Source organism: Trachinotus anak, unplaced genomic scaffold (genome assembly GCF_046630095.1).
Source record: "Trachinotus anak isolate AG129_WGS33_773 ecotype Australia unplaced genomic scaffold, CSIRO_AGI_Tana_v1 ptg000016l, whole genome shotgun sequence".
Classification (NCBI taxonomy): Eukaryota; Metazoa; Chordata; class Actinopteri; order Carangiformes; family Carangidae; genus Trachinotus; species Trachinotus anak.
This window is the reverse complement of record NW_027273867.1, coordinates 2,316,155-2,331,662: the sequence shown is the minus strand read 5'-3', so window position 1 is coordinate 2,331,662 and position 15,508 is coordinate 2,316,155. Positions and strand designations below refer to the sequence as shown.

Here is a 15,508-nt window from a genome sequence, read left to right as displayed (position 1 = left end):
TATATACAATGCAAGTGCTAAGTTCTAGTTACCATATTACCTTCAGTCAATTAAAAGCGGGGTCTCCAATAATGGCCGGGGCGTGGTCAACACAAACAAATAATGGCCGGCCCCCAAATACAGGCCGGGGAACAAACACTATGCTGTTTTCAACACTTTATTGTTCTGGATTACTCATCTAAAGTATTTGATTCATTCACTCTGATCCCCTTTGCTTTGTCGTCCTTTAATCCCGTCTGGATGTTGTTGCATATGGTATGCCTCCAAATGCTTCATAATATAAGCCCTGTTAAGACACGAAAGGTTTTTGTCCAATAGAATGCTAGAGGGCTTTTAATTTGAAATGGTTACAGGAAGTGTTGCATTTGCATTAACAGCATTATACAGTAACTTAAACAGAGTGGATCAAAACAAGGGGTCCTATTAAAATGTGACCAGAGGGAATTAGAAATAAAGGCCTGTTAGCTTCTGCAGTTGAGGTAAATAAAGGCCCCGGCCACTACTTGAGGAAATACATTATTACTAACTTCCTGAAGAGTGCACACGTTGTATTATGTTTCATTAATGAGAACACAGAAAAAAAGTAAAGTTTTTCTGAAAAAGAAATGATACTGCACTGATTCTTCAAGTGAGAGAATGTAACTTTTAAAACAAGGAACAGCAACTGGGCAATAAAAAGCTTCATTCAGTTCACTTGCTGATGTAGTCTTACTTGGTCTGGTGGTTGCTAATGTTAGCAAACATTGGATGGCATTTCATTAACATTACACGTGTTAAGTATTTTAGCATTTACCCTTACACTGTGATTGACCTTTTGCTCAGTGTCTCCCCTGAATGACAGCTTAGGCTAGCAGGTCTGTCAACCTTTGGACTTCTCCACATGATGAAGCAGAGTGTGTGTGGCTCTGGTAAGGACTGTGCTCGACAGGGGTCCAAACTGATGGTGTCTTTTTTTTTCTTCTTTATGTTTTCCAATCAGAAACACAAGGAAACTTGTAAGGAGTGGATTAAACAGTGTTTGTCTGCTAATGTTAGCATGCCTGGTGAACCTGCTTACTACCAACAGTGGTCACCTTATGTTCCAGGGGCATATTGTTCACTACATTGTTTTGTGGGGTTAAAGGTTACATGAGGAAGAGGACTGGAGCATCTTCGGTGCGAGAGCTGGTCCAAGATGCAACGGCATCTGTTTGTCTCACTTCTGCTGTTAATTGGATTTGGGAGGTTTGCACTCCAGTAACCCAGCAGAGCTATTTACTCGAGACAGTGTTATGTTTGTCAAACTCAGTGGTTAGTTCTCATTCCCAAATCCTTTAGAGGGATTCATTACATATGAAAAAGTGAACGAGTGGATCTTCTCATTGGTGTGAGCTGAGCTGTGACTCGGAGGATGTTACCTCTTTGTTAAAACCTTATTAATACACTGTGACAACCACATAAATAATCTTAATGATAACTTTATAAAAAGAATAAGAAGAGGGTCAGAATCAGAGCTTAACATTGCAGCTCTATGAAGGGTGATGCTTTCATTTACTGAATTTCATTTAAACGGTGATGCAACTGCTGTGAGGGAATCTTTAAACTGAACTGAATTACAGGATTAAAATCAGCAGGTTTTAGTATGGATACATTATCACTGATGTATTCTTGATCAACAGCAAGAGACAGTTTCGAAGCATTCAAGGGTATAGGTAATTAGTTAGCAGTAGTTAGTAGAATCTGCCAGTGACAGTTATTTCAGCCAGCAAAATTGAAGGTTTAGGTCAGCGGTTCCTAACCTGTGGGTTGGGGCCTACTCGTGGGCTGTGAAGGTGTTGCAAGTGGGCTGACAAATCATTAGAACATTTTTTTTAAAGATTTGAAAAGAAGTAATTATATATATATATATATATATATATATATATATATATATATATATAAATGCATTTAATGTTATAAATCGTGTAAAATGAAATGATATTTAAAAAGATTAAAAATGTTGAAAAACTCTGTTTTGTTTCTTGGATTAAGGCCTACCACTGTGATCAGCCAATGATAGAAACATTTATGTTGTTGCTGCTGGACCACATCATACACTTTGCCATCTCAATCTGATTGTGTTTTAAAAGATTACATCCATAGCAAAAACTGGAGAATCAAACTGGAAAGCCATTTAGAAACAGGAACAATTAAAAGGAGTCAAGAGACATTTGGTGAATCGACAAGTGATCTGCCCCACATCACACAAAAAAGAAAAACTGAGCTTCCGACATGTTTTCCCTGATTTCAGTTCAGTCCTGAATGTTTGACTATTATCATTAAAATAAAAAGTGCTGCTCTGAGGAGGCTTTATTTGGCCTCCATGTTGTTATGGGGTCAGATGTGGGGCACCAACATATTTAAGGATTTTCAAGTGGGCCATGGGTTGGAAAAGGTTGGGAACCACTGGAAAAGGTTAAAAACAAGAAGGCTGTTCTGCATCAGCTCCATCTGAAACAGAGCTGCTGTGGATTCCCACTAATAGATCTGCCACCTTTATCATTGTGGAGAGGTTGACTGGCAGCAATAAATAAGCAGGAGAGGAGCTCAGCAAGGGTCAACTGCTAATTGTGGCCACAGATCAGCAAAAGTTACATAGGCTCGCTTTAAAGAGTAACATTTCTTTTTGAGTCTGGCCATTTTTGGCTGAAATGAGATGCATGAAGAAAATAACTGCAAGTATAGAACACATAGAAATTATGACTTCAAGGCAGAAGGACAAAACAGCGCTTGAATGAAGCAGTCTCTGGATGGCTGGGGAGACCTTGCAGGAATTAATGTTCAGGGGTCTCCCCATTTACTTGTCTTTTAAATAAAGGCCAGCCACAGCATGGTGAGGGCCATCACCAGCAGCCCCGACAGAAAGAAAGACATCCGCGAGGGCTTCAGTCTGGCTGGGTTCAGCTCGCACGGGTTAATCGTGCTCCTCTCCTCATCTGGCACATTGATAGCCACCCTTAGAGTGTGACCGCGAGCTTGTTCTTCCTCCTCTTCCTCCTCCTCATCAACATCATCAACCCACTCAACCTCACTGTCCTCCTCATCTTCTTCCAGCAGACAGTCGTGTCTGTGCGGCGGCGGCCGTCCCCCTGGCACTGGGGACAAACTACATGCTCTTACCTTGTGTCCGAACAGAGACTGCTTCCCTCGCTGTGCTCAGCAGCAGCAGCAGACCAAGAGAGACAGATAACAATGAACAGAGAAGTGGAATATGGTCAACTGACAGGAGAAGGAGGAGGGGGGATAGAGGGATGATGAGATGGAGGAAGGCGATGGTGGAGGGAAGGTACAAGAAAGGGAGGTTCTGGAGGGCATGGGTTCAGTCCCCTGTGACTTTTAATAAAGTCGTTTGTGGTTTTGCCCGACAGAGGAATGTTAACATGTACAGACAATTCACTTCACACAGTAACTCCATCATTAGCTTCATGGAGCCACATGTGAATGTCATAACTCGGCTGAGCTCATACTCTAGTTATGACAAGGTGAAGATGCTGGGTGGCTTCCTGTCACATGAAACAGGATAAATCTGGTCTAGTTGTCACAGCTGACTGTACCTGAAGTGTTTCTTTTATTTTCATATGTTACACAATTACTACAGAAAAAGATTTTCAGATTTTCAGATTTGACTTATTGCTTTAAAATGCACGAGGAGACAGTTCAGGACACAACTTAAGTTTGGTTTATATCAACCTGAGTCATATTTTTGTATCTATTTGTTATAACATTGTACTCCACAGAGTAATTGCCAAGATGCGGGAACACAGCAACATTGCACAACAGAGTCTGAAACAACAGAGCAAAGAGGGTTAGGTTTAAGCTGGGACTAGGTTTGGGTTGCCATAGCTTAACCAAATAGGAGTCAGGGGACTAATCAGGGTAAAACCCTCTCGCCTTTAATGTTGCTAATAATTCCTTACTGCATATTAAAACCTTGAGTGTGAAGAAGTCTGGTAGGTCAAAGTTGAAAGAACCAGGAAGTCCCTCTCTTTGGATAGATATTTTACAGGTGATGTTTGTTTTCTCTTGTGATATAAGTTTGGCCAACCCTGTGCTTTGTTTCCTGTCTAATCATCTGAACACTTCTTTTTTAGTGACGTTGCCCTTTTACAAAGTTAATGCAACAGGTAAAAATGATTAGATCCAAGTTGTAATAAGGTGGAATTATCCTTTTTACTCATTTTTTCTACAGAGACTGACAGAACGGTACGGACTGTAAGGACTGTATTTCTTGGCTTTGTTGCAGTGTATTTTTGCACAGGTCCCTGCTCCTGCTGGCTTTGGTCCACTGACAACATGTAACTATAAGAAACTTAAAAAGCTTCCTGGAGAAATCTGAAGGTTAGCAGAGATATTCTGTTGCTGTATGAGCCAGTTCAGTAGCCAGCTCTGGTTGTTATATGAACTGTGGCTTATTTAGAGTTAGCTGGGTGCATTTTGGCTACATCCACGCAAATACATCTTAGTTTTAAGACACATCACTTTTGCTACATTTACATCTGGCATCAGTTTTTGGCCTTCTAAAACAGAAACGTTTGGAAATGCTGATGGCCGCATTTTAGTTTGAAAAGTCTGCATTTTAGTCTGGACAGACGGAAACAGACTTTCGAAATGATAACGCCCAAATTTGCTTCCTGACTGGGTCTTATCACTCATGATGTATCTTTCCCTAATCTGTGGATTTGATGGATAATGCTCCCTGTACCACTAATATGTTGCTGTATTTGCTTTGTGATTCCGTCGCCATGACCACCTTATACTCTTGTTACTTTCAGCGACAGTTCCAACCTGTCATCAGTCCAAGCAAAGAAATCTCTGGCCTTACTTTTTGCCGCTGCTGTTCCTCGTTTGCTATACCTTCTGCAACTAAGAAACCAACTGCAGAGTAGATGATCAACTTCCTGTTTACACCAGCACGCACATGCCCAGTGCACATGAGTGGTCATGTGATATGCGTTTTCAGGCATGTTCATATGAACGGAGATTAAATTTTTGTTTGAAAATGAAAACATATTAGTGTGGACGTCACCGTTGCAGATCAAAGCTAAGCTGCAGTGGCTGTGGCTCCATTTGAATCCAACAAACTGTATCATGGAGACAGATTGTGCGTGATCAGAGCCTGACTGAGGGATAAAAACACCATGCTCCTGTCACTCTGTGGGTCACCCATCTCTATGGGTACAATGAAGAAATTAACCATTGGCTAAAGCCCTATGACAAAGAGCAATTGTCCAGTATTAGTTAAGCAACTGTAGACTAAATAGCTCTGGGTTGGATTTGTTCACATGATAAAAGGGGTAAACACTGGACACTAGTAAGAGTAATACTCATCTAAAGAGGATGGAGGCTATCTTCATAGTTCATAGTTCAGTCCAAAGCTACAAACAAAAGAGCAGCTTGTTTATCTGCTCTTAGGAAAGCCAGTGACATTGGCACGCATTGATTATTAGTTTACCACCTACAGTGGTAATGTAGCATTACTTCCATAGCAATGAGTTTGCATATCATTAATTAATCAAACTACATCACAGGTGACGTTAGAAGATGGCCCATCCACTGCATAGGAGCCTGTCCTGGTTGCTACTATATGAGAATTTAAAGTAAATGAAACATAGTGTTTGTTTATATGTTGTGAAAGTGTATTTTTTCTTCTCTGTACTATAAAACTGAGTTTGCATGACATCATCTATGTAGCCATCAAATGCACATTTAAGACCCTTTTGCTGGGTTCTGATTTGATTTTTAGTTTACATTCTTGAGTCAGCCAAAAACACTGCAGAGTTTTCAGGGAACAGTTAGTCAGTGAGCTAGAGCTGATCAAATCTGACAGTTCAGCTGAAAAAAACCTATGGTCACTGACTAAAAATGAGATGCCTACTTTGGTCTTCCTGTGTGAGAAATCAAGGAACCTATTGTGAATCAGGAATTACCACAAATTTTGAAGCTGAAGTCATTAGCTGTGTCCCTATTCAGTGGCCGCATCCATCGGAGGATGAGCTCTACTAAAGTCTGGCCTCTGTAGCCGCTGTAGACCACAAAGGCCGAACCAAAATGAAACGGTCTGGCCTACAGAGGAATTTCGCTTTGCATCACCAGCTGTGCCTGCTTTCACCATTGCATCACAAAGACCGGCTCCTGTCGCCTAGCAGCCTTGACAACACATAACTTTTTTAATGCCTCCGCACTGGTGACAGCCAGAACCGGAGGCATTGTTTTTTATGGTTGTCTGTCCATCCATCCATACGTCCATGGGAACGTGATAGAATTTGGCACAAACATGAACTGATTAGATTTTGGTGGTCAAAGGTTAAAGATCAAGGTCACAGTGACCTCATTTTCTTGTGAATGAGAAATATTAGGAACGCCCAGAGGGAATTCCATTACATCTGGCACAAAAATTCACTGGACTCAAAGATGAACTGACAAGATACAATTAAGTGATGAAAAGGCCCTTGGTTTTAACCGTTGTACCATTAGCTGTTGAACTGAGCTAAAACTCAACACTGACTTTGGGCTTTCAGTCTGTGTTGTTTGCTGCCACATTATTTTGACTACCAGCATGCAATGAATCCTGGGATAGGTTGGGTCATGAAGGATCAACCCGTTGGAGGCTTCGTTGCCCACAAAAAGACATGGGCCACATTTCTTGGCCACATTTGAAGGCGCCTGGGACAGCCTAGTTGTGCTGTTGTGACACATTTAGTCTTCAAATTCAGCCTTTGAGGGATGCGAACCCTGAACTGGGACACAGCTAGTATGAACTGTGTACAGTGCTAGAATGGAAAGCTTGACAGGTGTAGCAACAGGAACTAAGGGGGGTGGGGGATTACTGATAGTGATGGTGGGGATTACTACTGCTATTTGAATTAATTTGACCATGATTTGTCTCCACTGTGGTAAGCGACTGTAGTTCAGCTGAAGGAGAAAGAGGACTATTAAGTGATTTATTCCTGGCAACAAGTCAAAGGATATCAAATGTTCATTTAAACATGAGTATGAGCACAAACTGAGTTAATGTCTCAGAAAAACAGCCACTGAAAAATCCTGTCAGTTGAAAAAAGATGGCAGGGACACAGAGGAGGTTGAATCAGGCTGCAGCGGCACAGGGGGAAGGAAAGAAGGAAGAAAGGAGGGGAAGAGGAGTGCACTGAGAATTGATAAACCTCTGCTCCATGGTGGGAATAGGACCAGCTTTCTCTTACAGCTGAATTGCTAGCTAGTGCAAACCGTTTGGTAGTGCAAAGTTGTCTAAATACCAACAGGATGGGAGAAACACCAGAAAAGTGAATGGAATGGGCAAAACCTATAATATGCATTGCTTTACAATGTACCAAAAGTCTGTCAAATATCTTGGCAACTCAGATGACAGGAAGTCTGGAGGAGCTTGCCATGAAACCTTTTTTAAGGTATCTCTGCACTGCACTCGGTGGGGCTGATGAGGATGTAGAATTGCACACAAGGCAAGGTCTGTGTTGAGCCTGCAAGAATCTAACAGCTCAGGGAGAATCTGAGGGTTTTTAACTGACAGAGGGTGATGCAATGGAGACTATTTCTGTTTTTTCATCTCATGTGTCATCATAGCATTCAGCAATAATATGAAATTACCAAGACTGTGCCTCAAGCTTTCAGCAAAAAAAGTGCCACCATGGCTGGATTTTTGAGTATTAAAAAAAGGAGATCATTATTGTGCAGGGTCCCATGGCTGGGATAGAAACTGTGTCTTCAAGTTGTGGGCAGAGGAAAGCCGAGAGCCAGGGGGGGACACCGGCAGGTCAGAGGACTGAGATCCTCTCTGAGCTTCAGTGTCATTGTTTGAATGCACAAGAAAGGATGGTGGGGGCTGTGGGGGAGAGGATGGAGTTGGTGGGGTTTTCACGGGGGCCAAAACAGGCCCAGACTTCAAAGAGGAAGTGAAAGGAGAGGAGGACAGACATGGCAGAGATACAAGACAGAGACACAGAAAAACAAATAAAGACATCCAGGTAGGGACAGATATGGGGAAGAGGATTGGAGGGTGAGACAGATTGGGGGAGGGGGGGTCAGTCCTCTGGCTAATAATCATTGTTCTTTAACCTATTTTCTTGTGTTCTGTTGCTCTTCAGTCTTTCACCGATCATATCAGGCACAAGAGTCATGCAAATACATCATCAGCATTAACCCGGCCATGCGATTGATCAAGCAGGATGGCAAAGCTTGCAGTAGCCATTCACAGAGCAAAGGCAGTGGTAAGGGGGCGAGCTCAGGGATAGAGGGGGTGGGACCCAGGACAAGGCACCTACAAAGGTGCCAGTATGCTTCAAACAAATTGGTTGAAAGAAACCCTCTCCCCCTAAACTTATCCGACTTTGTTTCAGGGGGCCTGCGTCTAACAGTTTTTGTAACTTTTCCAAAAGCAACTTCACGAAGTGACTGGACAGGTGTGCAGAGGTGAGAGAGTGAGCACGACGTGATGGAAGTACAGCACCACAAAAGCCTTTGAGAACAGACTTTCCCCAAATATCCACCATTTTCCCCATTTGTACCATTCATGGAGTCTATTTCCTCTCTGTGACAGCCAGCTCCAATCTACCAATGCTGTGTCTCAATCCACATTCTTCCATACTCACACTGACTATAAGTGCGTTCACACTGACAATTAGCCAGCAGGTGCACCTCTCTTCCTCTACGGTCGCCATCATGACTACATAGAAGAAGGGGAGGGTCCACCAACGTATTTCCAAACTTGTGAAAATGACGCTGATGGCGGCTTAATTTCCATTAATGTCACATGACATATGAGGTAGACACAGAAAAGTAAAACGTTCAATTTAAGTTGAGGGAGCAAAGCAGGCGGCAGGTGGACGACAATCGTGGTCACATGTTGCCCTCGTCTTTTCCGGTGAGTGCACAACAGCAGTGTTTGACCTGTCGAACTACACCAGTGAGTATACTGTGTACACAGTGTACAGCATGTGAGTGTACTGACTGAATTATAGGACTTGGGACACGGTGTATCAACACCTCTGCCTCTGAGCACGCTCAGGCAACACTTCTACGAACTAGTTGGTTTGAAGCATACTGAACCCTTTATGCTGCAGCTGAGCACAGTCTGTTGATGTTGGAAAGCTGCTTGCTAACAGTCGGCCATGACCGCAGCCTCCAGGAGCCATTCTTCACATTGCTCATGAGGAAACACTGGACAGCGTCGACCTTCTGCAGCCGAGGCTTTAAAAAAAGCTTTAGGTGAGAGCACCTTTACCTCAGACACGCCATCAACTACTCTGTGTGCAGGTACAACTGCGGACATCCTCCCCTGTACGCGCACACACACACACACACACACACACACACACACACACACACACACACACACACACACACACACACACACACACACACACACACACACACACACACACACACCATCTTCGCATTGGCAAATATGGAAAGCAATCCTGAAGTGTCTGGTCCCTCTGTGACTGCAGCTCTAATCATGCTAAAGCAGTGAAATGATATGGACATAGCCAACAGCACCACCTAATGGAGGATCAGTGTACAGGTCTGGATGATGAACTACATTGTGGACATCTGCTATATTCTTCATGTTCAGTATTGTTCATATATATGTGTCTTGTCCATAAAAATCCTCCATGCAGGTGTGGACATACTATTTAAAACGGTGGGAATATACAACCGAAGACTAAGCAAAGTGAGCAGTGCAGTCAACACAATAAAAACTGAAAAGCTCTCAGATTTTTAAAACTATGTCTAACAGAGGGACCTAAAATCTAAAGTAACAGGTCAAATTGACAGGTCAAATAGTCCTCCATGAAAAAGACATTCTGGGCCTGATACATAAAACAGTCTTGACTTAATTTGTTGTGGGGCTTTAATCAAAGTTGCCCCTAAGGGATCTGTACAAATGATATGATGGTGATGATAATAAGGTGATATAGTGCTTTTATAGTTCTGCAGATCTAGCTGAAGCTACCATTAGTAGCCAATAGCCTGCCGGTTAGTTAGCTAGCATACAAAGTGTTTGGTTAAAGGAACAGTCTGACATTTTAGAAAAATCCTTGTTTGACATCTCACCTAGAGTCAGATGAGAAGAATGACATCAGTTTCACCTCTGTATGTCCAGCCCATAGCTAGGTCAGAGATGTGTTTAGCCTAGCTTAGCACATCCCAGACTGGTATAGCACAAGCCTGGAACCCGGGGCAGCTGCTAGCATAGCTACATCACATGAAGAAACACACCACTTGGAAGCTTTAAACTGACTCTGCGTATGTGGATGATCTAACGCTTATATCTCCAAGAAAACTGGACAGTACGGCTGCAGTGGATTCTCTCCTGGGGCTGCTGGACTCACCGCTGGTTGGAACTGGCCGTTGATGCTTGCCGTGCGGAACGGTGAGTTGGTGGAGAGACGCTTGTCCCACTCACTGGGCCGAGGCTCTGGTACCGACTCCATGAAACTCCTCTTCAGCTCGCTGATGCTAGTGTGGTGACGCATGATCTCAGTCTGGGTCTTATCCAGGTCCTTCAACGAGAACACAAGAGTCAGAGCAGGTAGAGAGAAGGGACGGAATGACAATGTGAGAGAAAACAGGATGACAGAAAATGACTGGATGAGATGTGAAAGAAAGAATTGGTGAAAAGAACATGTCAACATGTAGAAAGTAAAGATTTATAAGATGAAAGGAGATAAATAGCTAAAAATAATAAAGAAGCTGTAAGAACAATCTGCCATTCTCTCAACATGCTGACAGATGATTCTTTAATATGCAGTGTGGCCTTGTGTTATTTCATGTACATTCCCAATGACACGCTGAGGTCATGGAAGAAGATATGTTCCAGACAAACCAGACACCAGACTGCAGTGGGAGCAGTCAGCATCTGTCTGATGTGATCTGTGATCCATATTTCAGCTACTGAGATTTGGAGTTTACAGCCTTTTCTAAATCTCCCTCACGTGGGAGATTGTGATAACAGAAATGAAGCGGCAGAGGCACTGAGGATTATTGGTCACTAATAAGGCGCACAGATTATGTCTTTCATCAGTGCCTCTGAAAGGGGATGTTAAAAACCTGAATATGGTGAGCAGGTCTGATGGAAGGTACACATCCAAGAGTCTGTAGGTTGTTTGTGTATTGTCACAACAATGAACACATTTTTTCCTGCTGTTTCCGAGATGAGGCTTAATATCTACACCTGCACTGTACAGGCTGTGGCCTTTGTAGTAACAATCTTTGGATGACAGGTGTTATTTTGTGTGTAGGTAGACAGTCTGTTTTTTATTCACAGGAACATAGACTTCCCTTTTTTTTCCTCATGGAATAATACAGAAATGAACTAATTTCCTTAATGATCAAACAGCTTAAAGGTCCCATATTTAACACTATTCCTGTGTTTTATCTGAAGTGTTGATCTCCATCAGAAGATATATTTGTGGTTTTAAGAACTAAAAACCATCTCAGTGTAGTTTCACATCTCCTCTCTCAGGCTTCTCTCTGGAGCTCTAGTAACAACAGGTCAGTCAGCCAATCAGAAGAGAGGATCTGAGCCTCTCTTCTGATTGGCTGACTGTTTTCTGAGTGATGGAATAAAAATAAAGCAGATTTCAGGTAAACACTCAGAGAAACCAAATGGTTGAGAACAGTGACTGCTTTGTTGTGACATCACAAAGTTCCAGAAGTCCTGACGGCTGGTTTTAAGGCTCAGTGTCTGAATACAGGCTGTGAGCATACTGTTGTTTTGATTGTGTACAGCCATGTGAAATAGCAACGTGATCATAGCCACCGCCTATACTGCATATCTAAATGACTATTGTCAGGCTGAACAGGGGGCAGGCTGAGTAAACAGAAGAGGGGGAGATATGTCACTTAAGTTGTACCCAGTATTAACAAAGCTGTGAGCTCAAAGAGCTGCAGAGATGATCAATTATTACCTGTGCTTGTCACTATGAGTGACGCCTTTTACACTACATGTAGTCTTGCAGGGCAGCTTTGATAGGGGGACACCACTATGAGTGCTATCAAACTGTCGCACATGTCACCCCTCTCTTCTGAAATCACTTCAACTCAGCACACAGGATGTCACACAGTGGAAACAGTAATCAGGGCGACAGAGACGCAGTCACACACAGACAGTAAACACAGCACGAACATCACAAGAGTGTCAGGTCCATGTAGTGAATCGAATGAAAACAGAGAGGAGGTCATCTGTGAGCACGAGGACCAATGAGAAGAACAGCAGCAGAGTCAGTGACATCGCTGAGGCATACATGACTGGGAAAGAACAAAAAAGTCTTCTTCTGTCAAAAGATCCTCCTCACAGCAGCCATTTTGACTTTTCTACAGCAGGTGGAATTAATAACACAGATGACGGCTGTATTCCACTTCCAGGGTTCACTCACTGGCTGTGTCCCAATTCGGAGGCATTTAAAGACCGATTATGACACAGCAGTGGGACTAGACTGTCCCATTTCAAAGGCTCCTCCAAGTGCTGCCGAGAAATACCACCTTCCTTCGCAGCCAAACCTATATCCCAAGATTCATTGCGTGCCAGTAATGACAATAATATGGCAGCAAACAACAGTGACAGAGAGCCTGAGGATTACACTGTTAAATGTAAGTGTTGGGTTTTAACGGTACAACTGTTAAAACCAAGGGCCTTGAAACCTCAGGTTTTATTCCGTGTTGTCAAGGTTGCTAGGCAACAGGAGCCACAGTTTGCAACGCAACTGTAAGGGCGGGCGCAGCTGGTGACGCAAAGTGAAACTCCTCTGCAGGCCAGACCGTGTCATGTGGTCCGGCCCTCGCAGTCTTCGACAGCGACGAAGGGTTGGGACGCTCATGACACAGCTTACTGGGATTAGCATTGTTAATGTTTTCATGTAAACCTGTGCGCCTCCTGCTTTGACTGTCTGCTGGGACAGAGGAACAACATGGCAGAACAGCAGACTGGGTCCTGAACCTAAACTGGGCCCCTCCTTTCTCACAGTCCTAGTTCAGATTGTTTTTAGTCACAGTCAGTGTTTGTGAAGGTCAGGAGAAGGCCATGGTTTCACTCTCAGTCATGTAAAAAAAGAAAAATCCAGTCCACTGCTTGTCTGAACTTTTGTTATATACTGTGTAGTGACCAACAGATGGTGCGAGGAGGGAGGAGTTCGTGGTTTTTAATCTGTGAGCTGAAGTTTAACGTTTTTGTCGAGCTTAGGGTGGTGAGAGCGACATTACTGTACGGCTGATGTCGTGATATGTGAATTGACAACAAATTAAATGGAGTGGACTTGACCAACGTTACACACAATGACCAGTTTACTGGTCATGAGGAGTACTACTGTAAAGACAGCTGTACAGAGGACATCAGTCTGGGTAAATAACCCAGCATTACCAAGCAGGGTGGGGATCCACTGATGGAAAGGCTGATATATCAGCAGACTTGTGGTGGCGTAACGACCAGCACAAGCTGCACTGTGACAGTTTTGTAATTTCCTGATCTTGACATTTGCTTTGTGCAACTCCAGTCCAGGTGTCAGGGCGCAGAGCGTCTGGTGCACAGGTGGGAGGTTGATTCGAATGAGGCAGCGTAAAGCGAGTTAGACTTTGCACTGAGCAAAGCAAATGAGCAGCAATGATGGAATAATTCTTAAAATGTACATCAGGCATTTTAATGAACCGGCCAGTAGCGGCATTTAAATCAGAATAAAAACTTCACGTTCACAGTCTTTAAAGCAGGAACCTTGGCTTATCACCCGGTTGAGCATTTATGAAGTAAGGTACAGGAGAAATAAAACTGTGTATTCAGAGAAATGAGATCATTGATGTGACGGGATAAGATCACACCCTGCGATTTCTCTTCCACCTCAGTCAGCACTTTAACACTTTGTGCTGCTGCACCTGCACAAACCCAAACAGCCGGTGTGGCTGAAGACGCAGGGTTAAAATAGAGCCCTGTGTCTGCACTGTTTGGTTTCTCTTGGAGACCCAACATCTTTACATCAAATGAGGCAGGTAGAGGTAGGTATGGGTATATCTTTGACTTGATCTGCAAGTGTCTTGACAATGATAAGTTTATATCGCACAACATTTTTTGTTTCAGCACCACAGGCCAATCGGCAGTACCACTTTACACATTGACCTAGACAACAGGCCTTTCCCAATCACATATTTCATACAATGACAATATAAAATGACACAGACAATGTCAGAGTGACATGAAGCTACTTGCATGAGAATCAGAGAGGAAAATGGTGCATGCCAAGCCTTTAGGGTTAAGCTGAAAACAAGGCAAGAAATGTCAAAGCAAAAAGAAAATCAATACAAACTTCATGCAGGAAGAAAAAGATGACGACAAACAGCCAGGACAGATATCTGAAGACTGAAGATACAAACCTCCAGCATTAAATTGCTATGTCTGATATAAATAGTTTCACCCTCAAGTTTCTTAGCTCTTTTCTGTGGAAAATTAGGAGAAAGGGAAGAGCTGGTTGGAAATGATGCAGAACTGACCCAAACATTTAAGTATTTGATTTGCAGTGAGGAGCAGTGACAACGACAAGAATCACCAAAAAAATAAAAGCACTATGGGGTTGCAGCTCTCAGGGTGCCCAGCTCAGCGGGGGGGCTGAATTCAGAATTCAGCTACACGCACACACACACACACGCGCATGCACACACACACACACCAGTTGCGTGTATGAGAAGCCAGGCAGATGCACTCTCACTGCTGGTTGTGGAGGTTACATGCTGTGCATGCAAAGGCTGCTGCAGTGCAGTGCGCAGGAGGAGGAGCATCAGTGTGCGTCTGCTGGAAGAGTCACTTCAGGAATTTGCATATTTTAAAAAACACATTCACTTCTGACTTTTCACATTTCAGCTCCTTGATAAAAATCTAATTTTAAAAGTTATTGATTAGCTTGTTGATACATATTCTATGATCTTATTTAGAAATATGTGACCTGGCCATCTTCAGTTGAGACCACCGTGTCATGTGTCAGCCACAGTGATCCGTAGGCCTGGTTGATATTCAAAAAGTAATATCTCCATACAGTCCAGCCCAAATATTCCAATATATGATATTATTTATATTATTGTATTTTATGTTTCAGGTACAAGTGTAATTTCTTGACCTTGGCACTGTCTTTGCACATCTCTGTGGTTTGTGTGTCAGGGCGCAGAGTGTCTGGTACACAGGTGTGGACAGGAGGGAGATTCATTCGAATGAGGCAGCGCAAAGCGAGTTGTTTGTGGAAACTTTGTCTTTTGACTTTACACTGAGCAAAGAAAATGAGCAGCAATGATAGAATAATTCTTAAAATGTAAATAAGGTATTTTATTGAACCGGCCAGTAGAGGCGATTAATTCAGAATAAAAACTTCACGTTTTACAGTCTTTCAACCAGGAACGTTGGCTAATCACTCAGTTGATTAAATCCCTGCAGCCGTCTGAAGGCAGCAGGACATGTGATGGTGGATCTACAGCTTCTGATATAATATCGGCCCAAGCCTAG

The 15,508-nt window shown here is 43.1% G+C and overlaps 1 protein-coding gene across 14 annotated transcripts in view; it reads right to left on the bottom strand.

Moving 5' to 3' along the window:
- epb41a (erythrocyte membrane protein band 4.1a) overlaps nucleotides 1–15,508 on the bottom strand; it is a 71,563-nt gene that overhangs the window by 23,281 nt on the left and 32,774 nt on the right. For 11 of the 14 annotated variants that reach the window (XM_071499739.1, XM_071499747.1, XM_071499736.1 and 8 more), the window contains 2 exons: nucleotides 14,392–14,454; nucleotides 10,365–10,535 (listed from right to left, as the gene is read on the bottom strand). In XM_071499739.1, the coding sequence (XP_071355840.1) occupies nucleotides 10,365–10,535; nucleotides 14,392–14,454 (234 nt within the window). The remainder of the gene's footprint in view (nucleotides 1–10,364; nucleotides 10,536–14,391; nucleotides 14,455–15,508) is intronic. The other 3 variants (XM_071499744.1, XM_071499749.1, XM_071499745.1) reach the window with 1 other exon arrangement.